General features: G+C 45.8%; 1 protein-coding gene across 2 annotated transcripts in view; it reads right to left on the bottom strand.

The window, feature by feature from the left end:
- The window catches only part of Sh3tc2 (SH3 domain and tetratricopeptide repeats 2), a 63,607-nt gene that overhangs the window by 20,503 nt on the left and 28,362 nt on the right, over window positions 1-14,742 (bottom strand). For both annotated transcript variants that reach the window (XM_021214828.2, XM_029547242.1), the window contains exons 9-12: window positions 8,222-8,355; window positions 7,075-7,116; window positions 5,251-6,951; window positions 4,975-5,155 (exon numbers count right to left, since the gene is read on the bottom strand). In XM_021214828.2, coding sequence (XP_021070487.2) covers window positions 4,975-5,155; window positions 5,251-6,951; window positions 7,075-7,116; window positions 8,222-8,355 — 2,058 coding nt within the window. The remainder of the gene's footprint in view (window positions 1-4,974; window positions 5,156-5,250; window positions 6,952-7,074; window positions 7,117-8,221; window positions 8,356-14,742) is intronic.

Here is a 14,742-nt window from a genome sequence, read left to right as displayed (position 1 = left end):
CTCTTCGGAAAACAGTCTATAGTTCCCCAAATATTTAAACATAAAGTTATGAACACTTGTAATTCTGAAATCTCACTCGTGAGTCCATATGCAAGAGAACTACAACCCCATCTTTACTTGTTCACAAATGCCCATTAATTACAATAGCTGCAAAATAAAAACAACCCACATGTCTGTCAACTAAGGAATGAACAAGCAGACGTGGCATAGCCACAGAATATTGTTCAGCACTAAAAACGATGACTAGTAGGCCAGCAAGATGGCTCAGCAGGTGAAGGCTCTTGCTGCCATGCCTTACAATCCAAGTTCAATCTCCAGGACCCCCTTAAAGAAGAGAAGGGGCTGACCTCCACACGTACAATGTCACACAGAAAATAAACAGACAAATGGCAGGGAGAGGGGGGAGTTAAAAAATAATGGGACACTGACATTTCTGGCATAAATGAGCCTTGAAAACATCATAGGAAGTGTAAGAAACCACTCAGGAAACTGATCCCACCTGTAGCTAGTATCAACAGGAGACGCAGGGGGTCTGTGGTTTCCCCTGCTAGATGAGAGTGGAGAGTGGGCAGTCCTTGCGGCTGAAGGTTCCGGGGTTGGAAGGAGGAGGCCCTGAAGATGACTGGCAGTTTGATAGCAGTGAAACTTAACACGGCTACAGGAAAATGCTAAAAACTAAAATGTACGTTGAGCTGCAAGTTAAATTGTAAAGGTTCGGCTGCATCGCATGTGATCAAACTTTAATGATAGACAGACAGACAGACAGATGTTAAGAAGAGTTTCTGAATGATCAATACCTGCCTGAATAGAAGCCTGTAAGGGCAACATACATGCTTGCACAGTGGGGGCTGTATGGGACAGTTATCTTGGATCTTTTTGTTCCTAACTATGACTCTCTAGCACTTACCATAGACGTATCAGAAAGGGTCTTATTACGGTGTAATAAGATGCTTTCTCCAGGGCAGATCCTGTCACTGACATGGTGGGGGTGGGGAAAGGGTGGGTGTAGAGCTCCATCCCTAACCATGAAGCTGTCTGCAGATGACATCCACTGGGGAAGGGAACATCACTTTTCTCCAATGGAGTCGCACTGGGTGTATCACTGCAGGGCATGCCCTAGACGCTGGCCAACACTGAACAAACCCACTGGGTTTCTGTTTAGGATTCTCTGTTTTATTTTGCTTTCTTTTGTCATTTTTTGAGCTATCGGTCTTTGGCTTTTTTGTATTTGTTAGGGGTTTTGGTTTGGTTTGGGTTAGGTTGTTTTTTTTGTTGTTGGTTTTTTTTTTAAGGGAGAGAGAAAAAGAACATAAAAATTGGGTTGGGTAGGAAAATGGGGCGAATCTGAGAGGACTTGGAGGAGGGAAAAACATGATCAAAATATGAAATATTGTGAAAATACTATTAGTATGAAAATATAAAATAGTATGACATTTATTTCAATGAAACAGAGTTTAGCCTCAAAAATGCTGGTTCAGCATTTCATAGCATTTCAAATGAAAAATTCGAACAAAAAGTTCACTGACTGCATTGTATAGAAGTTTTATCATAATCCTTCATGTAACTAAGGTATGTGTATATTATATTTACTATACTGAGAACTTAATATAATGTGATATATAATCTTGCATACACAAGAACTATTTGTTAATATTTTTAAATTTTTAAATAGTTACTTCTGGATAATTTGGGGCATAGGTTCTTGCAAAGAGATCCTTGTTTTTCAATGCATAATCTTCAACAGTGGTTTAATTTAATTTTACCTTTTTTACTATAAGTAACTAATTTTAGGGAGAGGGAATCTACATTCCTTATTTGGGGACCAGTCACTTTGTCCTAATATGTATGCAATACGTGGTTCCTTATTGGTGAGTACTCCCTAAGGAGGGGTCCATGCTGTTTTACACCTAATACTCCCATAGGCCATGATCAAAGAGAACATCTGGAATGGCACCTGAACTCCGTTAATGCATTGACCACTAATCTTGTCACTAAACACTAGAAAGCCTGCCTCCATACTCCAAGCCCCTTTCTTTCCTTACCTGAGCCCTGAGCAATCCAACCAGGGTCTCCTTTTGGCAACAAACACCCCACTCTCTATTAACCATCAACATTCAGGGCAGCACATCAGTATACCCCATAACACAAGGGTACTCATCCCTCAGGCTAACAAACTCAGTTATCACTCAGCTGCCCACATGAGCACATAGCATAGTTCTGTGCTCGATACATCTGCCTGCAAGAACTCTGACCACACTTTGGAATGTTTCAGACCCCTCCTTCCCCCCAAAAGCCCTTAGGTCACTGGCTCTATGCCCCTATCTAAAAGCCTCATAGCTTTAAGGATCCGCCTCAACAAATGAAGCCTCTTTGGAGGCACTGGGAGCCTGGGAGCCAGTGTCAGACTGATATAGTTAGCTGGTCTCAGACGCACCTGGAAGATTCCTGACTCAAATTGACTCTATGAACACAGCAACCAAGGCAAGTGGCTGTGTTATCAGGTCACATGTGGGACTTGGTTTCCCGACTCCTAATTCCAGCCACTTGTCCAAGTTTGTAGCTGCTATCTTCTTGTGGTTCCCCTCTTCCTGCCTCTTCTGTATCACCTGCATCATCCAAGAACAGTGACGCATACGCTCTCTCCTTCTGCCCACCCACTCTCCTCTCTCTGTCTCTCCCTGTCTCTGTCTCTCCCTCCCCACTGTTGCCAAAATATCAATCTTTTTGACAACTAAGCCAGAGCTGAGAACAAAGAGTGGCAGGTAGTAGCTGGGCACAGGAGTAATCTAAAACTGAAATTACACGGGAAACACAGTATGGAGGAGGCAGCCATAAGTCAGACGTAAATTCGGCATCCTTGTCCTGGTCCTTTATATCTGACTTTCCTAAAGCCTGTCCAGAGGCATCCAGACTCCTAGAGTGTGTAGGAATGGAAGTAGGACAGGCTGGGCAGCCATTCCGTTGCCTCCCACAGGCAGTCTGTCTCAGACTTCTCTCCCTGGCACCGAAGGCAAAGGCAATGGGAAGCTCAGAGGATGCCTGATTTTTTTTTTTGTAAGAGAACAAGAACAGAAAGAAATAGCATGAGCGGGGAGAAATACATAGAGAAGGAGAGTCCACCGTGTGATTAACTATTGTCTGATGCCTGCATCCTCACGGTTACCATGGTACCAGTGCTGGCTACTTTTATGTCAACTTGACACAGTTAAGAGGCGTCTGAGAGGAGGGAGCCTCACTTAAGAAAATGCCTCTATAAAATCGAGCTGTAGGCAAGCCTGTAGGGAATTTTCTGAATTCATGATTAATGGGGGAAGGCTTAGCCTATTGTGGGTGGAGCCATCCCTGGGCTGATGGTCTTGGGTTCTACAAGAAAGCAGGCAGAGCAAGCCATGAGGAACAAGCCAATACACAATACTCCTCCATGGCCTCTGCATCAGCTCCTACCTCTAGGTTCCCTCTGTTTGAGTTTCTGTCCCGACTTCTTCAATTACAGACTACACCGTGGAAGCCAAATAAGCCCTTTTCTCCTCAACTTGCTTTTGATCATGATATTTCATCTCAGCAATAGAAACCCTAACTAGGGAAGGGTCTAAAAAGCAAAAGCTAGCCTTGAACTAGTGTTCCCTGCAATGCTTCTCTGATCAACAGTAGCAAGAATCCCCACTTTATTTTAGTAAGAATTATGAACGTAATATTATGACACAAATCTGTTGCAAAGTGAAATGAGAGGTTTTTTTAAACCTTCTGTGATTTTATGAGAGTTGTTAGAGACCGAACCGCAGGCTGCCCGTCCTGTTGGCCCTGGGCTGGTGTAAGCAAAGTACTCCAGCAGGTAGCAAGGTGCATGGGTGAGGAGACTTTGAGTATCAATAGCCTAAGGGATGCTTAGATATGTTTGGGATATACATTTTACAAAACCGAAGGTTTTTCAGAGACCACTGTGGTGGTTTGAATGAAAATGTCCCCATAGGCTCATAGGAACTGGCACTATTGGAAGGTGTGGCCTTTGTGGGAGTGGGTGTGGCCTTGTTGGAGTAGGTGTGATGTTATTGGAGGAAGTGTGTCTCACTGGGGGGGGGTGGGGGCTGGCTTTGAGGTCTCAGAAGGTCAAGCCAGGCCCTCACTCTCTTCCTCTTGCCTGCAGATCCAGATATAGATCCATGATGCTTCTCCAGCATCATGTCTGTCTGCATGCCACCGTGTTTCCCTCCATGATGACAATGGACTAAACCTCTGAATGGTAAGTCAGCCCCAATTACATGTTTTTCTTTATAAGAGTTGCCATGGTCATGGTATCCACATACAATGAAACCCTAACTAAGACAAGCGCCAAAAAGTCAATCACAAAAGAAAGTGCTAGTATACAGTTCCCTCACATAGCCAAGTGCTAAATCCACCCTTCCATCCCCATGCATTTATTGTGAGGCTCGAGCACAGGTGAAGATAGACTTGACTTCCTAAGTCCCAGGTCCATTTTAAAGATGAGGCTCCAATCAAGCACTTTTTTTTTTTAATCAAAAAAAATTTACACCCCTGCTTCATGGTATTTATAAATACTGTGTCCTTTCCCAAATCCTAATTGTCTTTAAATAGTGAAGATCTCCTGAAGGGGCCATGGTCCACAGTGTAATTGACCCCTTTGAATTATGCATTGTCAGCCAGTCAGGATAGACTGCTTTAGAAACACACAAGTGAAAGAAGGAACCATTACAGAGACTGTCTGCATTTCGGGGATTTTTAACTCATTCACCTCTCACACTGGCACTGTAAGATAAACGCCATTACCATCTCCTCTGACTGATGAGGAAACCAAGGTATAACTCGTCCAAGGCCATACAATTCCCAACCAATGGGTAGCGCTGCCTGACAGCTGTAGGACCCACAGTTTCCCAACATATTATCCATGTACCATGTACATCTGGACTTGCCGTCTTGAGAGAAAGAATACCATTACTCTCTAAAGCAGGGACTCACCTGGATGTGTTTAGGTTCCTATAAAGCTGCCCAAGGGACTCCAGTAACCGCCCCTCCATCTCCCGATCCCTGAGTTGCTGAGCCAGGGCCAGCCAGTGTTCATGATAGGTAATACACGCATCAGGGTTTGGGGACACCGAGCTGTAGAAATGGCAGAGGGATTTGGTGACCTGAAGTTGACCTTAACATAAAACAGGGACATGAATGAGACACTGGCATAGCATGCACCAACACATTTTTTTTCCCCAATGCTCCCAGCACTATGGGCATACTCACTGTTTAGGTGTCGGTGCCTTAAGCCAAACAGCAATGCCATTTCATAACAAAGGCGGCTGTGGACCAGCTGGTGTCCAGACACCAAAGCTTGGCCCAACCAGAGTAACACCTGTACCAACTCCATGTCTGTCTCCTTGCTGGCTTGGAGTTCAGAATACAGCCGGACAGCCTGCAGGAAATAACCCGTGGCTGACTGGTGCATACAGGACTTGAGGGTCAAGTGACCAAGATTGGCCATAGACACAGCCTGGTTACGTATATTCCCCATCTCCCGAGCTCTGATCAAAGCTCGGAGATAGCTCTTGGCCGCCCTGCTCGTCCGGCCTTCATCTTCAAATGCAAGCCCCAGGAGGTTGTGGACCACTCCCCTCTGGGTCACGCACTCTGTCTCCCTCAAGGAACATAGTAGCGGTTCAAGGATCTCCAAAGCCTTCTTTGTCTGCCTGGCTAAGAGATAGGCCCATGCCAGACAGAGAGAAGATTCAAAGGCTTCCTCTTCGCCCAGTAGTTTCCCTAACACATGGGCCTGGCTCAGGTAGTGGACAGAACCATCAGGAGATCTGTGCTGGAGGTACATCTTAGACAGGATGAGACACAAAGTCCTCTGGATGTTCTGGTCACTCTGTTCCTCACAGGCAGCCAGAGCCTGCCTGAGGGTTGGGCAGGCCAGGGCGGAAACCTCACACCAGTTTGAAGAAGGAACACCCAGGATCTTAGTAGCATTCTGGAGAACCAAGTAGGCCTGCCAAAGGGAAAGAGACATCCCCCGGGCACTCTGGGGACCACGTTTCTGAACAGAGGCCACCGCGAGATGCGGAAGATATTTCTTGTCATACAGAGAACTCAACATGGTGGCTGTAGCCTCCGAAGCAGGAGGATGTCCAGAAAGGAGCTGCAGACGTTCTGCGAATGGCAGAACTTCCTCATGTCGGCCAAGACTCAGGAGCAACCGGATGGCCAGGAAGCAGGACCTGGCTTCCAGAAGGCCGCTCCCCACCACGATCCCTTGGCGCAGCACGTAAGTCACGACATCAAGCTCATTCTTTGCACTGAACTCACGGTCTGGCAGGCAGGCCAGCAGAGCACCCGCCTTTTCAAGCAAGGTGGGCCCTTTATGTCTTAGCCTCTGCTTCAGGTAGATGGCTGCCAAGTTGATGTACAGAGCAGCCACCAGGGAGAGGTCCTCAAACGCCCCATCAAGGACTCGAATGGCCTCCTCAAAGTAGACCCTGGCCTGAGAAAATTTGGTCTTCCTGATGCTTAGTCGGCCCAGGAGGAAGCAGAGCCGGGCATGGGCCCATGTCATGTGGCTCATCTTGGCCCACTTCCTTGAAGTCTCTAGGTAGGCCACTAGTTCATCCTCCTCAGAGAAGCTGTAGAAGGAGGAAGTAAGAAAAGAGAAGGAGAAGTCATAGAGGCTCTTAAAGTGGTCGGTGTAGCCTTCGTGATCTAGAAAAGCCAAGATGGGGGCGAAGTGCTCCACCTCATCCTCTTCCAGGCTGGTGCTTAGGTCCATGAACAGTTCCGGGTCATCGAGGTCATCGGGCTCCGGAAGGTGATAGCTGTCCGAGGAGGCTGAGATGAGCTCATCCTCCTCAGGGCTGGAGTCTCCAGAACTGCTGGAACGTCTGGAGCCCATGGTCTGCCGCTCCATCCAGGTCCCACCAGACCTGACCTCCCTGAAGCTCTCGGGCTGAGATGCTGTAAGGACAGGCAGAGTTGAGCATCCCTGAGGGCCTGTGACTAGGGCAGCCAGCTCCTGGCATGAGAACAGATAAGCCAACCCGAGGACAGGAGGTCGGGCCTGACAGGATCTCTACTCACCGCTCAGATCATTGTGGAGATTTTGGACAGCCTCAAACTCACCTAGGCAGAGAGGAAGGACAGATCTAGTATTAGGTCACACCATGTCACCATACCGCTGACCCCTTTGATGCAAGTCTATCACCAACCATTGCTCCTCTCCCGCTCCCAGAACAAGTTCTCCGGGGTGTTCAGAGCTCTGCTCCCCTGACCCGGAAGGGCCTCACAGGTTCAGCTTACTGCCTGAGTCTGGCAGATCTGCTACAAGAAGTAAGGTTTCTAGGGCTTAGCATTGGTATTTGGGGTTTGTATTCCTCGCAAAGGCTCCCTGTACATGAAGAGAGCCTCCTCCAATTCCCTCTCTCCCAAGCAAAGGGTCTGAGAGTCCCTTGTGGCGAATCTCTGGCTATCCCTATGAAACAGCAACCATCTAATTCAGCCCCACAGAAGCAGACATACCGTCACCGAAGACGTGAGAGAAAAATAACCTTTCATCAGCAACATTAGTGACAGTAACTGTACTTCCTCCCACAAAGCCATGGACCTTTCCCATCATAAGGAAATTATCATTCATTTGTTCATGCATTCATTCATTCATGCACTCAACATTGCCTAAAATTGTGCTAAGCAAGGTAGATCCACTCCTGAGACTGATACATCCAACAACCCAGGATCATCCTGTATCTGGGGTGCTGTGATGAAATGGACTGTCTTGGCTAGTAGGTATCCTGGTTGAGGTACTAACATTCTTGGGTCTCAGTTTCCTAATCTGTGCAATAAGGGGAGAAATTATCTCCAAGGTCTCTTTCCAATTATCTACATGATGTGTGATTTGGTACCTAGTCAGCAATGTGATCTTGAGCCATGACTCAGGGAGCTCTTCCTCTCCTTGGGATGAAAGGCCAACCCAGCTGACCACCCATGGCAAAGGCAAGTTGGTTTTATCATGTGACATGGTTGCCAAGCAACACAATGTGTACAATCCAGAAAGATCTAAAGTCTACAGGGAAACTACTAATCACATATGAACCAGACCATCAAGTGGATAGTGATTGCAGCCCCAAAATCCTAGACAGGAATAGAATGAAGAGAAGTCTATTCCTGGCTATGGGTTCCTTGCTGGTCTTCAGGAGCCTGGGGCTTTCTCTGGGGTCTACGGGACACTCACTCAGCCGGTAAATAGAAGTGATGTCAGTATGAGCGAGCGAACATAAGAAGCTGGAACACTCTGCCTTCCTCTCACTTCCTGGGGACCAGAGAGAACACCTTTCCTCCTCACTGAAAAAGGCAGAGTTCTTGCTCCTGCATGGGGTAGAAAACAGACAAGGTCAGTGCTGGGCTTCAGCGCCCCCTCTTCCTCTCTCCACCAAGGATGTGGTAAAGCTTAGAAAACCAGGCTTGTCCATGGGTGGCATCAGCTCCTCACTGCTGCTGTCTGAGCTTCCCTGCTGGAGATGAAAGGGATGTCTTATGATGCTAAGTAAGCCAAAGGGGAGGTAGAAATGTCCTTCTGTTAAAATCCCATCTCCCCAGAGAAACCCCCATACCTCCATCCCCAGCGACATCTGTTTGTAATGGCAGCAACCGGGACTGGTGCCAGGATGGTAAGGATTAAGGAAAATATAAGAAGTTCCTTTCTCTTAGTTGATTTCCATGAGCAGTCGGGGCAAATGGTACCTGTCTAGAGGAACAGTGAAGAAAGCTCCCCTGTGCTCTGAAGGAATCTTACACAGTTGCTAAGGTCTGATTCCAGGACACAGAACAGTACTGTGTGACACTAAGAAAGGAAAGGCATTAGTAAGGGACAGAACGTGAGTAGAGGCAGGGTCAGGGAGCTGAACAAGCAATCATAAACAACAAGCTCTTTAAGGGCAGCCTATCTGTGATCTACCTGCAAGGTCTAATTTGCTTGCTAGAGGTTATTTTGAAAAATACAAATGGCTGGCAAAGCACTCTATCTAGCACGTAGCTGACCATGCCGTAAGATCACTTTCACACCCCTGTGGAGCTGCTTACGCTTGTCATCTCAGTACTCCTCGGGAGGCTGAGTCCAGACACTTGCCTTGAACTCAAGGTCAGTCTGGACTATATAGTGAGGCCTAGGCCAGCAAGGCTGGACTACAGAATGTAACTGACTCAGGGGAGTAGGGCAGAGAGCAAGGCCAGGAAAGCCTTTGGCAAAGACAGGAGAATTAACACAAGAGAAAAAAAACTGGCAACAACGAAGGCCAGGCACCCTCACCCACACACCGCACATCGCACACCCCACACCCCATGCCCTCAGCCAAGGCCAGCTAGAACTGACTGGAGCTACTGTTGCAGGTGCAGAGGCACTCCAGGCTATCTGAAGGGGACTAGCCCATAGTTCATTATAAACTTCATGTTTACAGAGAGCATACACCAAAAATGCCACCCTGTTCAAATGACTCTCAAAACTACGGAATACTGGGATGGGAAAGTTCCATTCTAATCATCACATGACTCTTTAGCTCCTAAAACATCCTCCCTGCGCTGTCCTCCTTCCACCTTTGAAAGCATATCTTTCTCCCTCTTGCCGCGGTCTACCACAGGTGCCTGTTCAGTTCCTTGTTCTGAACCTAAAAATTCCACCAGGTGCCTGCTGAACCCCAAAGTCCACGGACATCATTCCTCCCAGACAAAACAAAATTTGTTAGGCACCGAACAATTTAAAACCGAACTCTTCAAAATCCAAAACTTCATAACAGCCAACGTGCCTGAAGGATGTTGCAATAGTGTTACTTAATCAGTACCATTGCTCTTTAGGTGGGGGCTATTCTTATCCCCTCTTACAGATAGAAAGCGTACAGGCTAGTAAAAAGTTAGAGTCAGTGAGTGGGAAGTAAGAGAACCTGTTGAGTCAGGGCAGGAATCTAGAGGGGCTGTGATGGGTTGCTCTGATCAGTCCCTTGCTGTCTGTCCCCAGAGCCCAGGGAAGAACAACTGGAGAGTTGGCCACTGGCCAGCCAGCCATGGGAACTGTTCAAGGACGCTCCACTGCTCACTAGCAGACATGCACAGTGTGTGCTGACACCTGGCCCAGAGTTTTCCCCCTCCATGTGTGAGATCCATCTTTAGCCTGCTCTCCAGATTTCTCCAAGTACCCTCAATTCTCAGCCTCAAAATAGCATACAATTAAAACCTTGGGTTGGAATGAGAATCTATAAAGGGATCTAAAGAGGTGGCTCGTTGGGGAAGACTGCATACTGTTCTTACATAGGATCCGAGTTCAATTCCCAGCACCCACATTAGGTGTCTCATGACCACCTGTAATTCCAGTTCCAGGGGACCCAATACCCTCTTCTAGCCCCCATGGGTACCCACACGCACATGGTACACAGGTCCATGCATACTCACACACATATACATACATACAAACATACATACATACATACATCCTAAAATATATATTACATATTGTGTCTACATATTACATATATTTACTTATTGTGTATATGTTTTTATACATACATATATAAAACTCAAGTGTTTGTAGAAGCCTTAAATGTTATACCAGGTTCTGAATTTGCCCATTCATTTCATGTTCATGACTCCCTTTGTAAATTGTTTTTAATCTATGCTTGCTGATGAAATGATTCAGGAGTGTGCTCAGAATTGTACAGGTGGAGCGCAGCACAGCCAAGGCTGAAAGTGGTGTATTATCCATCAGCATTCACGTCTGTTGCCTCAGAGCCCATCTGCCAGCATCCTGCCTTCCAGGTGTTTACCGAGAATCTGAGAACCACGACAAATAAGTCCAATAGATAGATCTCTTATGAGCCCATCAAGACAGTCTTATATTTGGAGACGTTTTAAACCGCCCTGTGCTCTGGCTTCTCTCTGTTCCGTATCTAGTACTTACAACGCTGCTTAACTATTGCCTTTACTTCCCTCACACATCTCTTTCCAGGAACTAATCAGAGACTTCTTTTCCTCCCTACATCTGACAGTTACACAAATAAAACAACTGATGCATTTTTGGAATCATTTAGACAGGCCCACTGGATGGGGTACCCCAACTGCTACACCTGACACCCACATTCAGCCAGAATAGCCAGCTCAGTCATCAGTTGAATTTCATGATGGCAATTAGGGTCACCTCTTTGGAGAGGGGTGATAAGAACAGGAAGTGGGAATTGGCCAATTTATCTAAATGTGTAAAAAGACCCTAAAGAAAAGTAACTGGTCTCTTTCTTGGCTGAAAGCCAGAAATAACCTCAGGCCTTTTTTTTTGGGGGGGGGGTTGGTTTTTTTTCGAGACAGGGTTTCTCTGTATAGACCTGGCTGTCCTGGAACTCACTTTGTAGACCAGGCTGGCCTCGAACTCAGAAATCTGCCTGCCTCTGCCTCCCGAGTGCTGGGATTAAAGGTGTGCACCACCACGCCCAGCTCCTCGGGCCTCTTGACAGACTCATTCTTGTTAGAGGCCAAAGAAGCCAGAATTGTTTGGGGGCACTGGTCCTTAATCTGGTTTCTAAGTGATTTGGGGGTTACCTATTCAGAGTAGAGAATGTTAAAGTAGCAATAAAGGCCCATTAAGGAGGGAAAAAAAAGTGTGGATGTTGGAGAGATGGCTGAGCAGTTAAGAACATTGGCTCCTTCCCTAGGTTTGATTCCCATCACCCACAAGGTGGCTCACAACCTTCTGTAACTCCACTTCCAAAAGAGCTAGCCCTATCTTCTGGCCTCCACAGATACCAGACATGCACATGTTATACAGACACACATGCAGGCAAAACACTCATTCACATAAAATAAAATCATCAAAATTAAAAACAAAGTCTGATCAAAAGAATACGGCTTCTGACCTAGCATTCCAGTTAAGCCAGGTCCATCACCTGGCCAGGGGAGCACGCCGTGGAAGGCAGGTTCTCACTGAGCCAGGCTGATGAGATAGGCAGAGTGATTCATCCTTTAATGAGATACTGGGCTTATTCCTTCTCAACATCCCTGCCCCCTTATGCAGTAGTACACTGGGTTTCAACCTTGTGCTTTTTTAAGTCTGCCCACTTTTCCAAAAAAGCATTATTTTCTTCTTTCTGTCTCTTTTCTAAGCATGTTATAGTTTAAGCTTCTCCAACATTTGGGGCTTCCTTATTCTTTCTCTAAAGTCCCCTCCCTTCCTCCATGTGACTGCTTGGCCACCACGTGTCTGACCTCCATGCTGGCTTTTAAATGACATGCTTCCCCCCTTCCTTCATTCTCCTCCTTTGGGCAGCTGTTAGGATTTAGAGCTTGCATTCCCTGAGTATTCTTGGTCTTCATTTTTTCTCCTTTTAAACCCCGTTAATGTAATTGGACTCAACACCATTAAATTTAAGAACTAAATAAAAATATAAATAACTACTAACAAATAAAAAAGATTTAAAAATTGCTCTTGAGCTTCAATAAATAAATAAATAAATAAATAAATAAATAAATAAAAACAAAATAAACGCTTGCGGCAAGTTTTACAGTCTTGCTTTCCAGCTGCTGGGAAACCAAGCAGCTGGCATTAAAATGCTGTAAAAGGGAAATTCATCAGTTCACTTCCTTAGACAAGCTCAGGGGCCTGGCCATGTGTCCAAAGCACCAAGTAGAAGGTGACTGAGAAAACAATCCTGGAAAACTGTTCTCAACAATAAAAGAACCTCTGATGGAATCACCATCCTTGACCTCAAGCTGTACTACAGAGCCATTGTGATAAAAACTGCATAGCATTGGTACAGTGACAGGCAGGTAGATCAATGGAATAGAATCGAAGACCCAGAAATGAACCCACATACCTATGGTCACTTGGTCTTTGACAAAGGAGCTAACACCACCCACTGTAAAAAAAGACAGCATCTTCAACAAATGGTGCTGGCTCAACTGGCGGCTATCATGTAGAAGAATGCAAATCGATCCATTCTTATCTCCTTGTACAAAGTTCAAGTCCAAGTGGATCAAGGACCTCCACATAAAACCAGATACACTGAAACCTATAGAGGAGAAAGTAGGGAAGAGCCTCGAGTACATGGGCACAGGGGAAAAATTCCTGAACAGAACACCAATAGCTTATGTTCTAAGATCAAGAATTGACAAATGGGATCTCATAAAATTGCAAAGCTTCTGTAAGGCAAAGGACACTGTCAATAGGACAAAATTGCAGCCTACAGATTGGGAAAAGATCTTAATCAATCCTACATCAGATAGAGGGCTAATATCCAATATATACAAAGAACTCAAGAAGTCAGATACCAGAGTACCAAATAACCCTATTTTTAAAATGGGGTATAGAACTAAACAAAGAATTCACAACTGAGGAATACCAAATGGCTGAGAAGCACCTAAAGAAATGTTCAACATCCTTAGTCACCAGGGAAATGCAAATCAAAACAACCCTGAGATTCCACCTCATACCAGTCAAAATGGCTAAGATCAAAAACTTAGGTGACAGCAGAGCTGGCGAGGATGTGGAGAAAGAGGAACACTCCTCCATTGCTGGTGGGATTGAAAGCTGGTACAACCACTCTGGAAATCAGTCTGGAGGTTCCTCAGAAAATTGGACATAGTACTACCGGAGGACCCAGCAATACCACTCCTGGGCATATACCAGAAGATACTCTAATATGTAATAAGGACACATGCTCCACTATGTTCATAACAGTCTTATTTGTAATAGCCAGAAGATAGAAAGAATCCAGATGTCCCTCAACAGAGGAATGGATACAGAAAATGTGGTACATTTACACAATGGAGTAATATTCAGCTATTAAAATCAATGAATTTATGAAATTCTTAGGCAAATGAATGTATCTGGAGGATATCATCCTGAGTGAGGTAACCCAATCACAAAAGAACACACATAGTATGCACTCATTGATAAGTGGATATTAGCCCAGAAGCTCAGAATACCCAAGATACAATTCACAGACCACATGAAGCTCAAAAAGAAGAACAAAGTGTGGATACTTCAGTCCTTCTTAGAAGAGGGAACAAAATACCCATGGAAGGAGTTACAGAGACAAAGTGTGGAGCAGAGACTGAAGGAAAGGCCATCCAGTGACTGCCCCACCTAGGGATCCATCCCATATACAGTCACCAAACCCAGACACTATTGTGGATGCCAATAAGAGCTTGCTGACAGGAGTCTGATATAGCAGTCTCCTGAGAGGCTCTGTCAGTACCTGACAAATACAGAGGTGGATGCTTGCAGCCAACCATTAGACTGAGCACAGGGTCCCCAATGGAGTTGCTAGAAAAAGTACCCAAGGAGCTGAAGGGGTTTGCAGCACCATAGAAGGAACAACAATATGAACCAACCAGTACCCCCAGAGCTCCAATCAAAGAAAACACATAGAGGGACCCATGGCACCATGTAGCAGAGGATGGCCTTGTTGGATATCAGTGGGAGGAGAGGAGCTTGGTCCTGTGAAGGCTCTATCCCCTGGTGTAGGGGAATGCCAGTGCCAGGAAGCAGGAGTGGGTGGGTTGGTGAGCGGGGGGGAGAAGGGAGAGGATAGGGGGTTTTCAGAGGAGAAACCAGGAAAGGGGATAACATCTGAAGTGTAAATAAAGAAAATATCTAATAAAAAATTTAAAGAATAAGAAAAAGGTAACCCAATCACAAAAGAAGTCACTAGATATGCACTCACTGATAAGCAGATATTAGCCCAGAAACTTAGAATACCCAAGATACATTATGCAAAA

Source organism: Mus pahari, chromosome 15, assembly GCF_900095145.1.
Source record: "Mus pahari chromosome 15, PAHARI_EIJ_v1.1, whole genome shotgun sequence".
In the NCBI taxonomy this organism is placed as follows: Eukaryota; Metazoa; Chordata; class Mammalia; order Rodentia; family Muridae; genus Mus; species Mus pahari.
The sequence above is the reverse complement of the archived record's forward strand: the minus strand, read 5'-3'. Positions and strand labels throughout refer to the sequence as shown.